The sequence below is a fragment of the Centroberyx affinis genome, unplaced genomic scaffold, assembly GCF_046629955.1.
Source record: "Centroberyx affinis isolate AG114_WGS23_722 - 3 ecotype Tasmania unplaced genomic scaffold, CSIRO-AGI_Caff_v1 ptg003381l_1, whole genome shotgun sequence".
NCBI lineage: Eukaryota > Metazoa > Chordata > Actinopteri > Beryciformes > Berycidae > Centroberyx > Centroberyx affinis.
Window position 1 is genome coordinate 194,420 of NW_027281369.1, and position 15,202 is coordinate 209,621.

General features: G+C 40.6%; 2 protein-coding genes across 2 annotated transcripts; both read left to right on the plus strand.

The window, feature by feature from the left end:
• The first annotated feature begins 1,567 nt into the window (after window positions 1-1,567).
• On the plus strand, window positions 1,568-3,497 carry aurkaip1 (aurora kinase A interacting protein 1). The gene is made up of 4 exons (XM_071538995.1): window positions 1,568-1,674; window positions 2,089-2,198; window positions 2,293-2,756; window positions 3,181-3,497. The coding sequence occupies exons 2-4, from the start codon at window positions 2,141-2,143 to the stop codon at window positions 3,295-3,297; spliced, it is 639 nt and encodes a 212-aa protein (XP_071395096.1). The 5' UTR covers window positions 1,568-1,674; window positions 2,089-2,140; the 3' UTR covers window positions 3,298-3,497.
• Window positions 3,498-4,228: 731 nt separating this feature from the next.
• Window positions 4,229-14,839, plus strand: LOC139660764 (matrix remodeling-associated protein 8-like). The gene is made up of 10 exons (XM_071538989.1): window positions 4,229-4,339; window positions 7,601-7,627; window positions 7,900-8,208; window positions 8,306-8,407; window positions 8,496-8,957; window positions 11,768-11,926; window positions 13,038-13,068; window positions 13,166-13,245; window positions 13,357-13,413; window positions 13,616-14,839. The coding sequence occupies exons 1-10, from the start codon at window positions 4,312-4,314 to the stop codon at window positions 13,639-13,641; spliced, it is 1,281 nt and encodes a 426-aa protein (XP_071395090.1). The 5' UTR covers window positions 4,229-4,311; the 3' UTR covers window positions 13,642-14,839.
• The last annotated feature ends 363 nt before the right edge of the window (window positions 14,840-15,202 follow it).

Here is a 15,202-nt window from a genome sequence, read left to right on the forward strand (position 1 = left end):
AACCATCCTAGGCTCTCTTATTTAGGCCTACATAAATATTTCTCTTTCCTGGGTGTACAAAATAGGACATCATTCCTAACATTGAGTTGCACTCCCATTTTGCACAATCCAAGTCTCAAGCATTAAAATCCTTCACCTTGTATCTATGTTTCATCTATCTACATTTGTACTTCATGGTTGAGCTGTAGACCTATTCAATAGTCAAACTCACTGGCGGATTAAAGCTTTCACCTGGATTCACCTTGCTAGTCTATTTCATGGAGACAGCAAAAGGTCCATTTGTATAATCGCTACTTAATTATTAGTGCCCTCCAGTGGAGTACTGTACAACTTACATATGCTGCTTTTCTGTATGGAGGACCAAAATAGTCACAATTAAATAAATATGTGTCATTGAAATAAATAATTACATAAATAAATACAGAAATAAATTCATAATTGATTGATTGTTTTCCTTTAATTTAAAAAATATTAAATAATATAATTTCATAATTATTGTTTTCATAATAACATGACTATATATATATATTTTTTTTAAGATTTTATTTTTGGCATTTTTATGCTTTATTTGAGAGATATAGTGAGAGAGAGACAGGAATGTATGGGAGAAAGAGCGAGGGGAGGACATGCAGCAAAGGACCGGGTCGCTACGGGAAGGCCTGAGCCAAATGAGTCCCGGCAAGCAGGACAAAATCAACGTAACCACACTGGCTATAGGAGAATAATGAAAAAATACTTACATACTTCACATTGCTTCACCACACTTCCCAATGTATCGTGGCCCTTATTCCTCCCTCTAACACATTACACTGAGTTGATTTATTAAAAAGTAACTTTTACTTTGAGTATATTTTAAATGAGGTACTTTTCTTTTTAAATGGAAACTTCGCCAATTTTCAACCAGCATTGTATCATTACAATATGGGTTAATATAGAACCTCCATGGGGTAGTATATGCAAATGAACAATGTTTAACTTCCCTCCATGTTGCCTGCACCCAGAGCTCCCAGCTCATTTCCCGGCAAAAGTCCGCTGGATGTCACGTTTTGCGTCACCTGGCGCAAATATCAATAATGTAATTGAAAATGAAAGCCATTTGAAAAAAAAAAAGTTTTTATGAAATAAAAATACAACTAAATATAGTCATGTTATTATGAAAACAATAATTATAAAATATTAATATTATTTTTTTAATTAAAGAATAAAATCAATCAATTATTAATTTATTTACTGATGATATTATATATTTCTGTATTTATTTATGTAATTATTTATTTTACTGACATATTTATTTATTTAATTATGATGGTCCTCCATATTTCAGTGCTCTCAAGCGCAGCCACGTGATTAGCATTTTATTTTAAATGCATAACTAAGTATAAAGTATAACAATATAAGCAAAGGTCCGGTGCCCTTGGTCCGGTAAGCTTCCGGTGTGCGACACCCTTTAAATTCCTGCGCTGTAATAGACTTAGACACACTTCTGTAGTTCAATGTAAATAGCTCACTCGTATTTGTTTGACATGTTGTATTTGTTTGACATGTTAATCAACTCAGGCGGAACCTTTGTCAAATTTGTGAAACAGGAAATGTGCACAATTTGTGTCGCGCAGGCCGGAAGTTGTCTTCTGGAGTCACATTGAAGACGAAACATCTCGGTCATAGTAACATTGGGTAACGTTAAACTATTCGAAAAATATGTGAATGAATTGTTATTAAAGCAAGCAGTTAATTAATGGCAGAAAGATAATTAGCTGTGACCTGTTCAGTCAAAATAATATGACTGTCACATCCCCGGCGACAGACAGAGCTAACGGCTATGTTGCTAACTAGCATGATCTACAACCGGGAACTCTTCTTTATGCCGCTAACGTCAAATTAGACAAACCTTGATTGACTTATGTTACTATCGACCTTTTTACTTTTACATCGTGGCGCATTTCACTAATTGAATGTAATGTGTGATCAGCTAGTTAATGTTGGTTGCTTCTAACCGTTGTGTTGGACGTGTTTGATAGCTTACTGTGTAAGTAACTGAGGAGCCATGAGTAAAGTAGCTAACATCACATATTTTGTCCATGCCCACAGGACAAGTGACCTGTCAACTCATTCCTGATGACTTTACTTAGTGATAAGTGACATGACAATGTTTATCTCAAGGGCTGTCCCTCGTCTCAGTCTACTTTGTAGAGCAACCGGTAAGTTTGACCAAATATCTGTTTTGCTATATGTATAATCACTTTTCTACTGCAAGTCCTCAAGCTGACATGAATTCATTTTCCTGATACCTAGGAGCACTTCAAACCCACAGACAAATCTTGAGTGGATCTGTACAACCTGCCCTTCCTGCTTCCTGCTGCTCTCTAAAAGGGAAACTCAGAAACTACTCAACAGCAGCAGACAACACATCTCCTCCACGATGGGTCCAACTTGAGCCAGAACTGGACGAGGCTCTTGTGCCTCGTAAACTGTCAGTAAGCCCTCTGGAGAGCTGGCTCTCCCTGCGCTACTCCCTTCCTCCCCTCCTGGAGGCTCCTCAGCCCCTGGAGGAGGTGGAGCTGCTGGAGGAGAAGGTGCTGCCACCCATTTCTGTCCCTGTTCTGGAGGACGGGGAGGGCTCAGCAGCACCCCTTAGCTGTAAGAATGTTCTGGAGATTCGGCGGCGGAAGATGAACCGGCACAAATACAAGAAGCTGATGAAACGGACCAAATTCTTGAGGAAGAGAGTGCTTGAGGGCAGGGGGAGGAAGAAGCAGGTGAGTGTTTCCTCTTTTGTGGAGTTTGAAGGGTGTTATGTGCAAATGAGGATCCTTTCACAACAAGACAACTCACTCCTTACTGTTTTGACCATTTTTTCTCTTCTGTCCTTCCCAGCCTATGATCCGACTGATATTATCTGAATGTAATACCAATACTTTGAGAAGAAAACTAACAGTAATGATAATATGCCATTTTCGTAGTTGTTACTCAGCATAATTTATTATTGCACCAAAGTTTTGACCAAAGTTGTAGAACGATACATATGTTTTGTTTAGAATTGTTGTAAGTCTGTTGGACCCTAATTACAGTACAATTTCTCAAAACTAGCTGAATATGAATTTATTTCCAACAGATGAAGCGATCCAATATAACTATAAACTGACGTCATGGCAACCATGTGTGTATGTTTGTCCTGTGCAGAAGAAATTTGAGGATGATCTGAAGAGGATTTGGACGCGAGCTGGGCTGAAGAAAGCTCCCGAGGGATGGCATACGCCTAAGATCTTCATTAAACAGCATGGGAACAGAAGGGACTGAGGAGTGGAGACACAGCGGAGACACAGACGTCCCTCACACTGGACTGATCTGCCACATCCAAAACACTGCAGTCAAAACAGGCAGCCTGCTTTCTATGCTGTGCAATTTGAAGCTTGTGTCAGTGATGTGGACATATCCCCTATGTGTACAATTATTTTTAACAAAGTGTAGACGACCCAATAAAGATTTATCTCTGTCATGCCCAAGACGTGTCCTGTTGTCATTTTCTGTTGTTTTCATTTATGTGATGTTTGTTTTCAGTATTATATATGATAATAATATAATGGCATGTATGCAGCTTACAGTTTCCCTATTCAAACTATGGATGGCAGTATTGCACAAAGTCTCATATTATGCACTCAGCATTGAATTGCCACAGTTATTGTTTAGTCATTAATAGAGTTTACTGTCACCAAAATATCCTTGATGCATAGGCCTGTAGTTTATCAGTCTGTTCAGAATATACAATGACTGATCAGGTCAATCGTGGCTCAACTTTTGGCATTATTAATACAGAAATTAGCGCTTAAGCTCATAAAACAGGAGGAAATGTCGGTATTTCTGCTATAACAGGAGTTAATTCAGAAACAACTATCTTCTTCATATGAACGGTATTCCTAACGACAAGTCACTACACTATTGCTGTAAGGAATTTACAGTGACCTCGTTATACTTTATGGTATTTGCCTTATCTCCTATAGTATCTATAATAGTCTTATAATATATGCCTATTGGGAGAAAGGCATGTAGTAGTTCTTCTGTGATATTTGTGTGTTAATCTAACATGTAACATGTAGGCTTACTGGAGTTATTTTTCGTAAGGGATGCAGCGCTGCCAAACCAGTGTTGGATTTCAGTGGAAGGCGGAGGCGGAGCATGTGGAGGATCCAGACTAGGGACTGAAGCCCTGAAGTTTGTTGGTTGATGAACTTGAACTGCTCTTGTGTTTTATCGATAGATGCACACACGCACCTCTGTCAGGCTCATACCCGCACAGCCAGCACAGTGGAAAAGATGCACGGCGACATGACTCTGCTGCAGAGTAAGTTCATCTATTGTCTTGATTTTAAAAGAAAAGAAAAACTTTTGGTAACTTTCTTTGTTCCATAATTAGATCCAGATTCGGCTTTACTCTTGGAAACAATGCCGAAGAAGATGCATTTCTTTTTCTGCTGCACTGTAGCCTACATATGTTGTTTTTTTTCCTAAATAATGTTTTTCATATATTTTAGGCTATTCGATAAGTGTAAGTTTTGCTTTGGAATTTGCCAGTCATTACAGTAGGCTATATAATCTATTGTTTATCTAACACCAGCAATCTGCATAATTTTCTTAACATGTTTAACTTAATTATGTTTAAATTGCCAGTAGCCTACTACACGTATTATTAAATTATGCATCCCATACTATAAGGTCCCATGTTATTGTTTTTCGATTTCAGATATAGCCTGTATATCTTTGGGAGTATGACCCAGATTATTCTCAGAAATCATTATTTGGAGTTCTGAAAATAAAGTAGCCTTGGTGAGGATAAGATTATATGGACTTGAATGTTTTTCCTCCTCTTTGAGACTTTGTATAGAGCATTGTATAGAACATTATGGCTCTGTCCCGTCTTGTCTTGGCCTGTTGGTATATTTGTGGGCTTTTTTATGGCTGCAGCCCAATGTGTTTTGAGTTAACTGCGGTCTGAGTAGAGGAGTCAGCACAATCCAACCAGCTAGTCATTATATGTGTCAGTAATGAGTGTTCACCACGAGTGGGCTGCTTTGAGGCAGGACGATGTGGAGGAGGGGGATTACCGCTCCAACCTGTTTATGATGGGCTGTGGCTTAATTAACGAGCACCAGCACCATGATAAAGAGTAGAAATGCTGATTGAGAAAATAAGCACTTGGGCAAAGATAGGGTAAGTCAGGCTTAGAATAAACACATGGATTAATTCCAAGGCAGAAAATGACCAGATAAAGAAAGATAACATGTTTTGCATGCACTCAACAGCATCCAAACAGTCTTTACTATGGAGGACATTTTGTTCAACAGGGATGGATATTTGTAAATCACAGCTGGATAAATGCAATGTAAGCAATATACACCTGAGTGTAGGTGTAACCACAGGAGAGTCAATAGGCTCCTCAGACTGTATGTCCCTGTCTGAGTAAAGTGGCTCTCTGTCTTTGTAGCTGAATCTGCAGCTGGATACATTTATTCTGAACCTGCGATGAGACTGTGAGTAAACTTCACACTCTGATGTCATCTTTGAATCACATAAATTCTTCTGAGTATTAAATATTATAGTGGTCAGCAATAGCACTCTTTTTTTTTTGTTTTACCTTAATGTTTCTATTCCGTTAAGTGATTCATCGTATGACTCTTGGGGTGACTAATGACAGCAGTGATTTTGCAGGTCGTTTGGCAAATGTCTGTTATTATGCCCTGCAATTCAATAGCACACTGTTAAGTCTTTAGTGTTAAACCAGCCTGGTGAGTCATCAGCCACTGTGTGTCTGGAGGAGAGAAGAGAGAAAATTACAGGGGCCGGGACACTTTGTTTTCTCTTTCTGCAGGATAGTTTATTCCCCTCAATCCAGATCCCACCAAAGTTTTCCAGTGTGAGATCTCCTATGCCAGTGTGTGTGTTGAAATGGTTTCATATTATTGTATATTGGTTTGTACTGATGAAGGCAAAGGCTATATTATAGAGCACAGATTATAGAGCATTTTAAATATCATGCTGGGTTAGAAGTTTTGTCTGGTAACAACTTTGTATACAGGTCACAGCATAAAAGCATGAAAACACAGCGATAGCCTGTGCTCACATGAGGAGAATCAGCCTTGTGCAGCCAGAGGACAAGATTACCAAAACTGATGGGGAGGTCCAAGAAAACTTAATGTAACCCCTGATAAACCTTGCTATCTTTTTTGGAAGCAGTTAGTGAAAAGGCACGTCGTACCACTCTGGTTTTATTTGTCAAGATTAATAAAATGGAGGATTGAATAGTTAATTGCCACATCAACCAAGGTTGCACATAATTTGTCTAAGTGTGCTTAACAGATAGACACAAGACAGGAAATCAGGTTCTCATGTACAGCGCCCTCAAAAAGTATTCAACCCCGTTAACTGTCCATATTTTGTGGTGTTGCAGCCTGAATTCAAAATGGATTCAATTGAGATTTTTTTGCAGCCTGTTTTGGGATGTTAGGCTATCAGTGGTGATGATGAAAATGTCCCTCTGCACTTGATTGAGGTGTTGGCCATGGCTGTTATCTTATTAGACTATATAGTATTTTAGAACAGTTGTCATTGATTGCTTGGCTAAGTCAGTTGAATTAGCTACAGCTGGACTTCAGTAAAATTGTAGAAACATCTCAAAGACACTCAGAGGAATTTGGATGCACCTTAAATCCATTTGGAGTTTCACTGCAAAGGGTTAATAATTCAAAACATTTCAGTTTTTCATTTTCAAAAAAATCCACTAAGACATTATGGACTGAGGTTAGATCAGTGACAAAAAAAGAGTGTAACACTGCAAAATGTAGAAAAGCTGAATACTTTTTGAAAGCACTGCACATAATATACCCATTACTAAAAACAGCAATAGGTACAGCTATAAATACACAGGTGTTTGGTCCTGCTGCTGGACTTTTGACTGGAGTAAGCTGAATGGCAGCCTGGCTCTTCATCCCTCAGGATCATGGCCTTGCCACAAGCCAGCAGCAGCCAGGATGAATAGAGGCTCTGTATGCCTTGGCTGCATGTGTCTCTGCTGGCTCTTAGGTAAACACAGGACGGAATAGCACTCAGGGAAAAATGGATTAGAAATAGCAATTGCGCAGTAGGAAAATTTCTCATCTCTAGAGTGAGAAATCACAAACAGCGAAATGTATTTCTAGAGAATATTGTTGACCTCCAGCTTGTTCAGGAAAATAAAATCAAATTTTTCTGCTCTTGTTTTCCTGTGTCGAACTTTCCTGTTGTAAAATAATCATCTTCCCTCTTTTACCATGTCCCACTTTTCGTCTCTGTCTCTTTAAGCAGTCCTCTCGCAGAGGGTCTGTGTCACATCTGCTCCAACTCTGAAACTGTGGGGTCAGTTCAGGTCGAATTAAACACACAACTCCTCTTTAACCAATTTGCTGACTCTTATCTTTCGCAGAGATGATTCTGAATAAGCAAGATATTTCATCAGTGAATAAATACGGATCTCTCCAAAAAATCTACATACTCTAGCAAAAACAACCAGTATGACTTAAGAGGGTTACTGGAATAGGACTCTAAACATTCATGTTTTTGTTTGTTTCAGTTCTTGCTGTCCTCTTCCTGCCAAGCGGTAAGACATTAAAATACCCTCACAGTTTATCTTTCCTTGTCTCTTTGCACTGCCTTATAAAAGGCCACATGTAACTCATGCTTGATGCTTGCAGCTCTCTGTCAGGTTACTCTGGTATTTGTACATTTGTTGGCATGCTGTTCATGAATGTTGAGAGAGTATGACTGTTGTTTGGTCTTGCTTTTCAGTTCTTTTGAAGGTCTGCTTGATGTTTCTTTTCTCGAATCAGTGATATCAATCTTCTGAGCCCATGTATTTATTTGTTATGCCAGCATGGGGCCAGAGCAGCAGCAGCAGGCTAGGTGTGGTGGTGGAGGCCAAGAACATTACCCTCCCAGCGGGGTCGAAGGCCGTCCTGCCCTGCCACAGCCCCCGCATGGTTTGGACCCGGGACCGGCTGAAGGACCGTCAGAGGGTGGTGCACTGGGACCTGGTCCGCAGCAGCCCAGAGTATTCCGTGGAGCGAATCCTGGACAAGTCCCCTGGAGCCAGCCAGAGGGTCTACAATGGCTTCAACAAGGGACGCATCTCCATCCCAGACTCTGCTTTCAGTGACGGCAACTTCTCCCTCATCTTCAACAGTGAGATTTCCCTCCTCAGTCCTGACAACTGTTTCACTCTTTTCACTCTTTCATTCACAGATTCATTTTACTGTTGTTTGGATGCTTGTTTTTTCAGATGTGGTCACAACTGACAAAGGTGTTTATACCTGTAATCTGCACCATCACTACTGCCAGATTCACCAGTCCATACAAATCCAGCTCAATGTCACCAGATCAGGTGAGGCCTCTTAATCACTTTGCACGCTAATGTTATTACAGGAGTGATGTATGAAGCATCTTAAACAGCAGTGCATTTCTGTTTCCAGCTCGGAAAGAGAAGCGTTACTGGGACGGGGAGAAGACTGTATTCGTGGTGTTGTTGGGCAGCTCGGTGGCGTTGCCTTGTGTGAACCGGCGGCCGCTGTGGAGAGAGGGCCTCCAAGAGGACCAGCAGCAGGTGGCCCACTGGGACTTCCAGGCTCCGGGAGTGCGTCCCGATAGGGCCGACCGCCTGGTGGACCTCTACGCCTCCGGAGAGCGCCGCGAGTTCGGACCGCTCTTTGCCCAGCGCAAGATGAGCGTGGAGGATGATGCCTTTTCTGTGGGGGACTTCTCGCTGTCCATCTCTGCACTGGCGCCTGTTGACAAGGGCCTGTACTCCTGCCACCTGCACCACCACTACTGCGGCCTGCATGAGAGACGCATCTTCAGGCTGACCGTGGGACCTGCACTTCCCCCCGCCCTCACTGCAGCCCCCCGAACTGTCCAGAATGAGGAGCCAGAGCCACGTAAGACACTCAGCACTCAAACAAAAAACTTTGATGTCAACAAGACAAACAAGAATCAGGAATTTTGTTTTTGCTAATGCCTATACGGCTAAATATTATTGTTTTCACATGCTTTCTGGGCTGAAATGTGCATGGTGTGAGAAGACTGTTCCTGGGTCGTTTTGGTTATATTTATAGGCATATTTGGTCAGTTGAATCAGTTCCTCTTCTTGCCAGTTTCTCCCCTCAAACCTTTCTGTTTTTGTATTTGAGCTGAAGAGGGAGGGAGGAAGGAGATAGAAGGAATGTAGGCACAATTGAGTGAGAAGAAAGAAAGAAAGAAAGAAAGAAAGAAAGAAAGAAAGAAAGAAAAAGAAAGAAAGAAAGAAAGAAAGAAAGAAAGAAAGGAAGGAAGAAAGAAAGAAAAAAGAAAGAATGCTTTTAGTGAGTTGTTGACAATGTTTAGCATTGCAAATTGAGCAGGGGGTTTTGGAGTCTGACTGCTGCTCTGGCCTAAGAAGCTGTCTACAGTAAATGGCCACTAATTGGCTAAAACGGAAGTGGTCTCATTTTCCTTGGAGACTTTTCCATTTTTCCTCAGTTAAGCGATGGGGTAAGTTTACAGCTGGAGACAACTGTGCACAGCAGAGCGGTAGGCTACAAAAGCCAATAATTTAGGGAGGGGAGGGTTGGAACTTGTGTTTTTTCCTCCATTTGACCTCATTCTTCTAACGCCCCAACCACGTGTCTAGACTGGTTACACTGTATCTCTAGTTTTGTTTATCATTCTTTTCTCCCAGTTTCTGCTCTCGTTCTGGGCCGATGTGTATCAACCTCGGGTAGAGGCTTGTTTATCAGTCAAAGGAAGTCTGCTACATCTGTTCAACATCTGGGCCAGCTGTGACATGAAAGCGCAAAGTGAGGGGAGGGGGTGATGGTATGTGTTAGATTATGGATCCTCCTTCCCATTTTAAAGAAATGCCGGCCCATTTAATCGCTCTGTAAAGTATGTTGTGTAGAAATGCACATGTGGATAGATGGTATCCTGGGCCTTTGGGTCTATCTCAGCTAGGAATTCAGTTAGGCTTCAAGCACTGCTGCTCTTTTCTTTGTTAGATTAAGACCAAGTTCTTTGTGCCAGTACAGACTCCGGCAATCATCTGCAATTACAAATGTCATGAGGGCTTTTTACTTTAATGCTATAATCATTTACAGCAAAAGCCCAAGTAGAGCTCTATTTCTTTGTGATCACGAGGGAAGCGTTGCGTGAGCTGTCGAGAACCGAGCAGGAATCTCCGTCTAATTGTGAAAATGAAGATGCTTTCTGTCAGTTCATTGACTTGCAAATGATGCAAATCCCACAGGACAAAAACCACACTGTAACCTCTGTGCAGCATATGTCAAACAGCCATTAACACGTGCGCTCTTGTCCGATCTGTCAGGGAAATGGAAATGGGCGACTGCTGAGACACGACCGGGGCTGAGGTTCCTCCAATTGCGCTCTATAGAGACGGCGACCTTGGACGTGTCTTTGAAGGTTCATGCATATTAAGTAAAGTACATTAAACATTGACAGGTGATAATTACCAACCTTGCTCCTGCTTAGGAGGTGGGAGATCAAGTCTGAATCTAGCTCAGCTTTCCCTGCCTGACTGGTTTTCAAGGCGTGATCAGAGATGGTACATTGTATGTTTTTCCCTCAGTCCCTCAGTGTCCGGTTTTACTAGTTTCCAATTTCACTGGTTTACTGTAGGACCACACAATAGAACTAAATGAGACAAGAGAGGGAATCTTGATCTGTGTGATGATTGTAAAATATATCAGCTTTTCTGTGATTTGGACAACAGGCTGCTTGTGAAATTCAGGTGAAATTCAAAGCCTATAATGATAACTGAGTGTTTTTCAGCAGGTCTGTGAACATGCGTTAACAGTAGGAGATGATCAAAGGGTTTTCAGCAGTAGCTGTTATTTTGCTAACATTGTCGGGTATCATGCTTTGTATAAACAGCTTGAACAGGCCTTGGCCAGAGGAAGAAAATTGTATGACTCTTCTGAGCGGCACAGATTAAATCACAGTGCTTTCATTTCCCAGTAGTATCTTGCAGTTGGTTATGGTCTTGCATCTCCAAGCTCAACATTTATTTTCTGTGGTTGTTGTTTTTAATGGTCATGATCAACTCTCTACAAAGTGTGTGAAAACAGACCGGGTCGCTGTGGGTTCACTGACTGAAGAAGGTGTCACAGATTTATTTTTCATACATGCAGAAACTAGACTTCTGCGTTTATGAGAAGAAGTAAATATCTGGAAAACGAATTCAGACAGACAGACTGACCGCACAACAGAATTTCTCTCTCTTTCCTCACGCTTCTCCTCCTCTTTTCTGGTTAGCCTGTATTTTTCTGTGGAGAAAAAAAACATAACAGCTGCATGACATCAGGTCTGGAAGTCATTACCGCTGAACAGCATTTTGACATTTAACTCTCGCTCCCCCACTCCTTGCTCTGGCTTTTGGAAACAAATGAAAAAGAAGAAGCCACCAGGGGAATAACATTTTGAGTTTTGTAGAAATGGTTTTCAATTTGATCCTTGTTTCTTGCCATTAAATGAATGCATTGTAACAAATCCAATATATCAGTGATATAACATGATCAGCGTTCCTTTATAATGACTCCCATTGCTATTTCATTTGATAGTACTTTTCGTTTGTTTGCTTGCTATTCACAATGTGGAATGTGTATTATTTCTCCGAGGCTATGCCCATGTATGAGACTGCTGAAGAGACTTAGTTTATTAGAGGAGCCATTTGATTTGATCCACATTCTACCTTTAGGCACTGAAGAGGTGGAGAGGCCAAGGGTCGTGAACGTCATCCTCCCTGAGCATCGAGGGTTTTTCATGCAGCAGCTGGGCTACATCCTGGCAACCTTCTTACTGCTGGCCTTCATCGTCGCCGCCGTCATCGTGCTGACACGGCGACGCAAGAAGAGAGGTATTGTGTGTGTGTGTGTGTGTTTCCTCCGTGTATTCTCTTGCGCTTGGCTTGTATCTGCCAATTTGCTTAATTATGTATTCTATAATATAAAGCGGATTCATGACATATTCTTGCTTGCTACACTACCTGTCAGGAAGGCAGAGGCTAGGACCCAGATGCAGACAGTCGAGGCAGAGAGCTTTTCTGAAGCTTGAAACTTTAATGAAGAACTGAGGCAAAGTACAAAACAAGAAATCCAAAAAGCAAAAAACAGCAACAGGCTGGCAAACAAAGGAGGACAAAAACCCAAACCTGGCCGGAAACAGGGCAAGAAGATATCCACATGAAAAACTGGTGATGAGGCAGGTAACAGAGCTGGGAACACAGCAAGGACAGGTAACACAGGGAAACACAACAGGAACAAAGCGGGTAACAGATGAACTGACAAAGACTACAAGGAACCAAGATAAGATATACACACAGACTGATTACACAAATGAAGGACAGCTGGCTGGCAGGGGAAAGTCCAGGAGGTGATTGGCTCATGACAGGCAGGAGAAAGCAGAACAAGGACACAAGGCTAATGGGCAGATGACAGACAGGTGTGGTGGAAGCAGGAGGGGGGAACAGGTGATGAGGGGAAGTCCGAGGATGTCTGGAGGCTGGCAGGACCAGGGGCAGAACATGCAGACAGGGGCAGATCATGACACTACCAGTCAAAAGTTTGGACACACCTGATTGAATGTACTATGTTTTTCATTACCTTAAAGCTATTTTGATCTAAAGGCTTACACTTAAATGCTTGAAATTTGTTTCAAATATAAATAGTGAAGTTGATGCCTATGTCTGAATTTCTTTCCAAAGCCTTTGCCTTTCCATCAAGGCAAAGGGTGGCTACTTTAAAGAATCTAAAATATAAGATAGTTTTGATTTGTTTAACACTTTTTTGGTCACTGCATCATTCCATTTGTCTTATTTCATAGTTTTGATGTCTTTACTATTATTATAAAGTGTGAAAAATAGTAAAAATAAAGAGTACAAAAAAGAGTACAATAAAAAGTACAATAAGTAAGGATCATATTTTAATGGATACAGTATGTTTGAGATTGTGTGTTAAATCTTATTTCAGGGCTGGAGTATGACCTGCGTAGATCTGATCGGTAAGAACTAAAAACTATACAGTACTTCATCATTGATATATCACTTTCCTATTAAGTCGATCAGACAGTAAAGCAAGCATTACTTATTCCTACACAGGGGGAATATGATGAGTGGAGGTGAAATATCATTAGACAGCACAGAGCTGAAGACCTGCAACCAGGAACCGCTGAATTCAGGTAAACCTCACCTACACACACATGCAGTAAACACACATGGACTGACTATAAAACAATTATGTACTCTACTTTTGCTGTCATATCATGTGTCCAACCTGCACTATCCAACAGACTACAAAAACAACCTACTGAAGGAGAGAGATATGTCCAAAGGCTGCAATAATAAGGGTGAGCAGACATGGTGTGATTGGAAAGATATGGGAATACTTAAAAACATACTCTTACATTTTATTTCAGTAAATTAGAAACATCTAGCAGTTTGATCTTGCTGATCTTGCAGCCAGAGAATAGATGCTGGTTTACAAAGAAATCAATTGCATTTCATTAACATCTATTATCATTTCTTTCCCTCTCCCGCCTCCTCGTTCAGACTTTGATGGGAAGCGGTGGATGTGAGTGGGACGTTGCTGAGATGCTGCTGGCAGGTCCAGGGCAGACACGGGAAGAGGAAAGAACGGCGAAAAAAAGAAAAAAAAAGAAGGATGAAACCCAGGAGGAGACATTGTCGAGGACAGGAGGAATGCTCCCTCTGCTGTAACTCTGGCTCACCAAACTTTTTCTATTAAAAAGCACCGTTAATGAAATCTTTCTTTTGTTTTTAATGTTTTATAACTTGTATTTTCACAGGCTGTTACTACAACATGGTTCAACATATATTTGATCTCTACTCTTTAGGTTTTAGGTATTTTCAGTCACATTTTATCATCTTTTTTTTTTACAGAATGCATGCTATGTTTATAGATGTATGTTTTAAATGTTCTGTGTATGCTTTCACAGCCTTGCAAGCTCATAGCTCTCCATGATTATTGAAATTTGATCTTTAATGGTTTGCACAAATTTTGCTGTACTGTAAGTCTTAATAAACATTCATAATGTATCAAAGGTTAATTCACTGTAGTTACACAGTGTTGGAAGAGTTTTAACTCTAAAATGACGTGGCAAAATACGTGTAACATAGCCTACTCCTAGAAAATAAGAGAGCAAAAATTAAAACAAATTATGGTACCTTTTAAGGATTTTGTTTAATTCAACTGTGGTTGACCAAGTGCTTATACTTTAACTTTTTCTAGATCATCTATATTTTAGAAATACTGAATGACGGACATCAGTTCTTCACTTACTATTTTCCCCAAATGGATATAGCCTTTTGGAATAGATTTCTTCATTTATACCTTATTAGGTAAATTGTTATGACAATGTACGACCGTGGACTGAAGGCTCAATCTACCAAAACTCAGGAAAAACAGCCTTGAAATGAACTGTCCGCCACCATTGATGTGATTTTTTTAAATGGGCTGTGCAGTACTTGTTTGCATCAAGCATGTGTAATGTACCCTGGTTTTTTAAACACTGACTTTTTTACTGAATCTGCTGGTTAATTATAGATGTTGTTGCACATCTGCTATAAACTGTGTGGCTATAGCTGTAAGAGGCCTACTGTAGAAATAAGTGTGCCTATAATGTTAAATCACAAATGGTTACAATGGTCCTTACACCTTGAGTCTCTCTGTCTCTCTTCATTTCTCTCGCTCTCTGTCTTGCTCTCGCACACACACTCCAATGTTGGTCTATTCTAATAAAAGATTAAAGATTCATACCAGTGTTCACAGACTCATGAATGTCTATCAGATCTAGTCACTACAGCAGACTCCAGAAGATTTTAACCCATATATTTCACATGAAGATGAATGACTAGGGAGCTATTTTATGAACTTCTACACAGTGTCTGAAACTAAAGTAATGAGAATTAAGGGTATAAGAGGAGGAAAAGAAAAAGCGTGATGAGCGAGGCACAGTAGACCTCGGTCTGTAGGACAGGACTTACATCATGTCCACAATCTCAGAAAGGCATTGCTGATGACTATATAGTAACTAGAGTTAAATAGCTTGCCCACTCTTGCAGTGTTTTTAAGCTGCCATATGACAGATTAGCTGTATCCAGCTGTTATGATGCAGT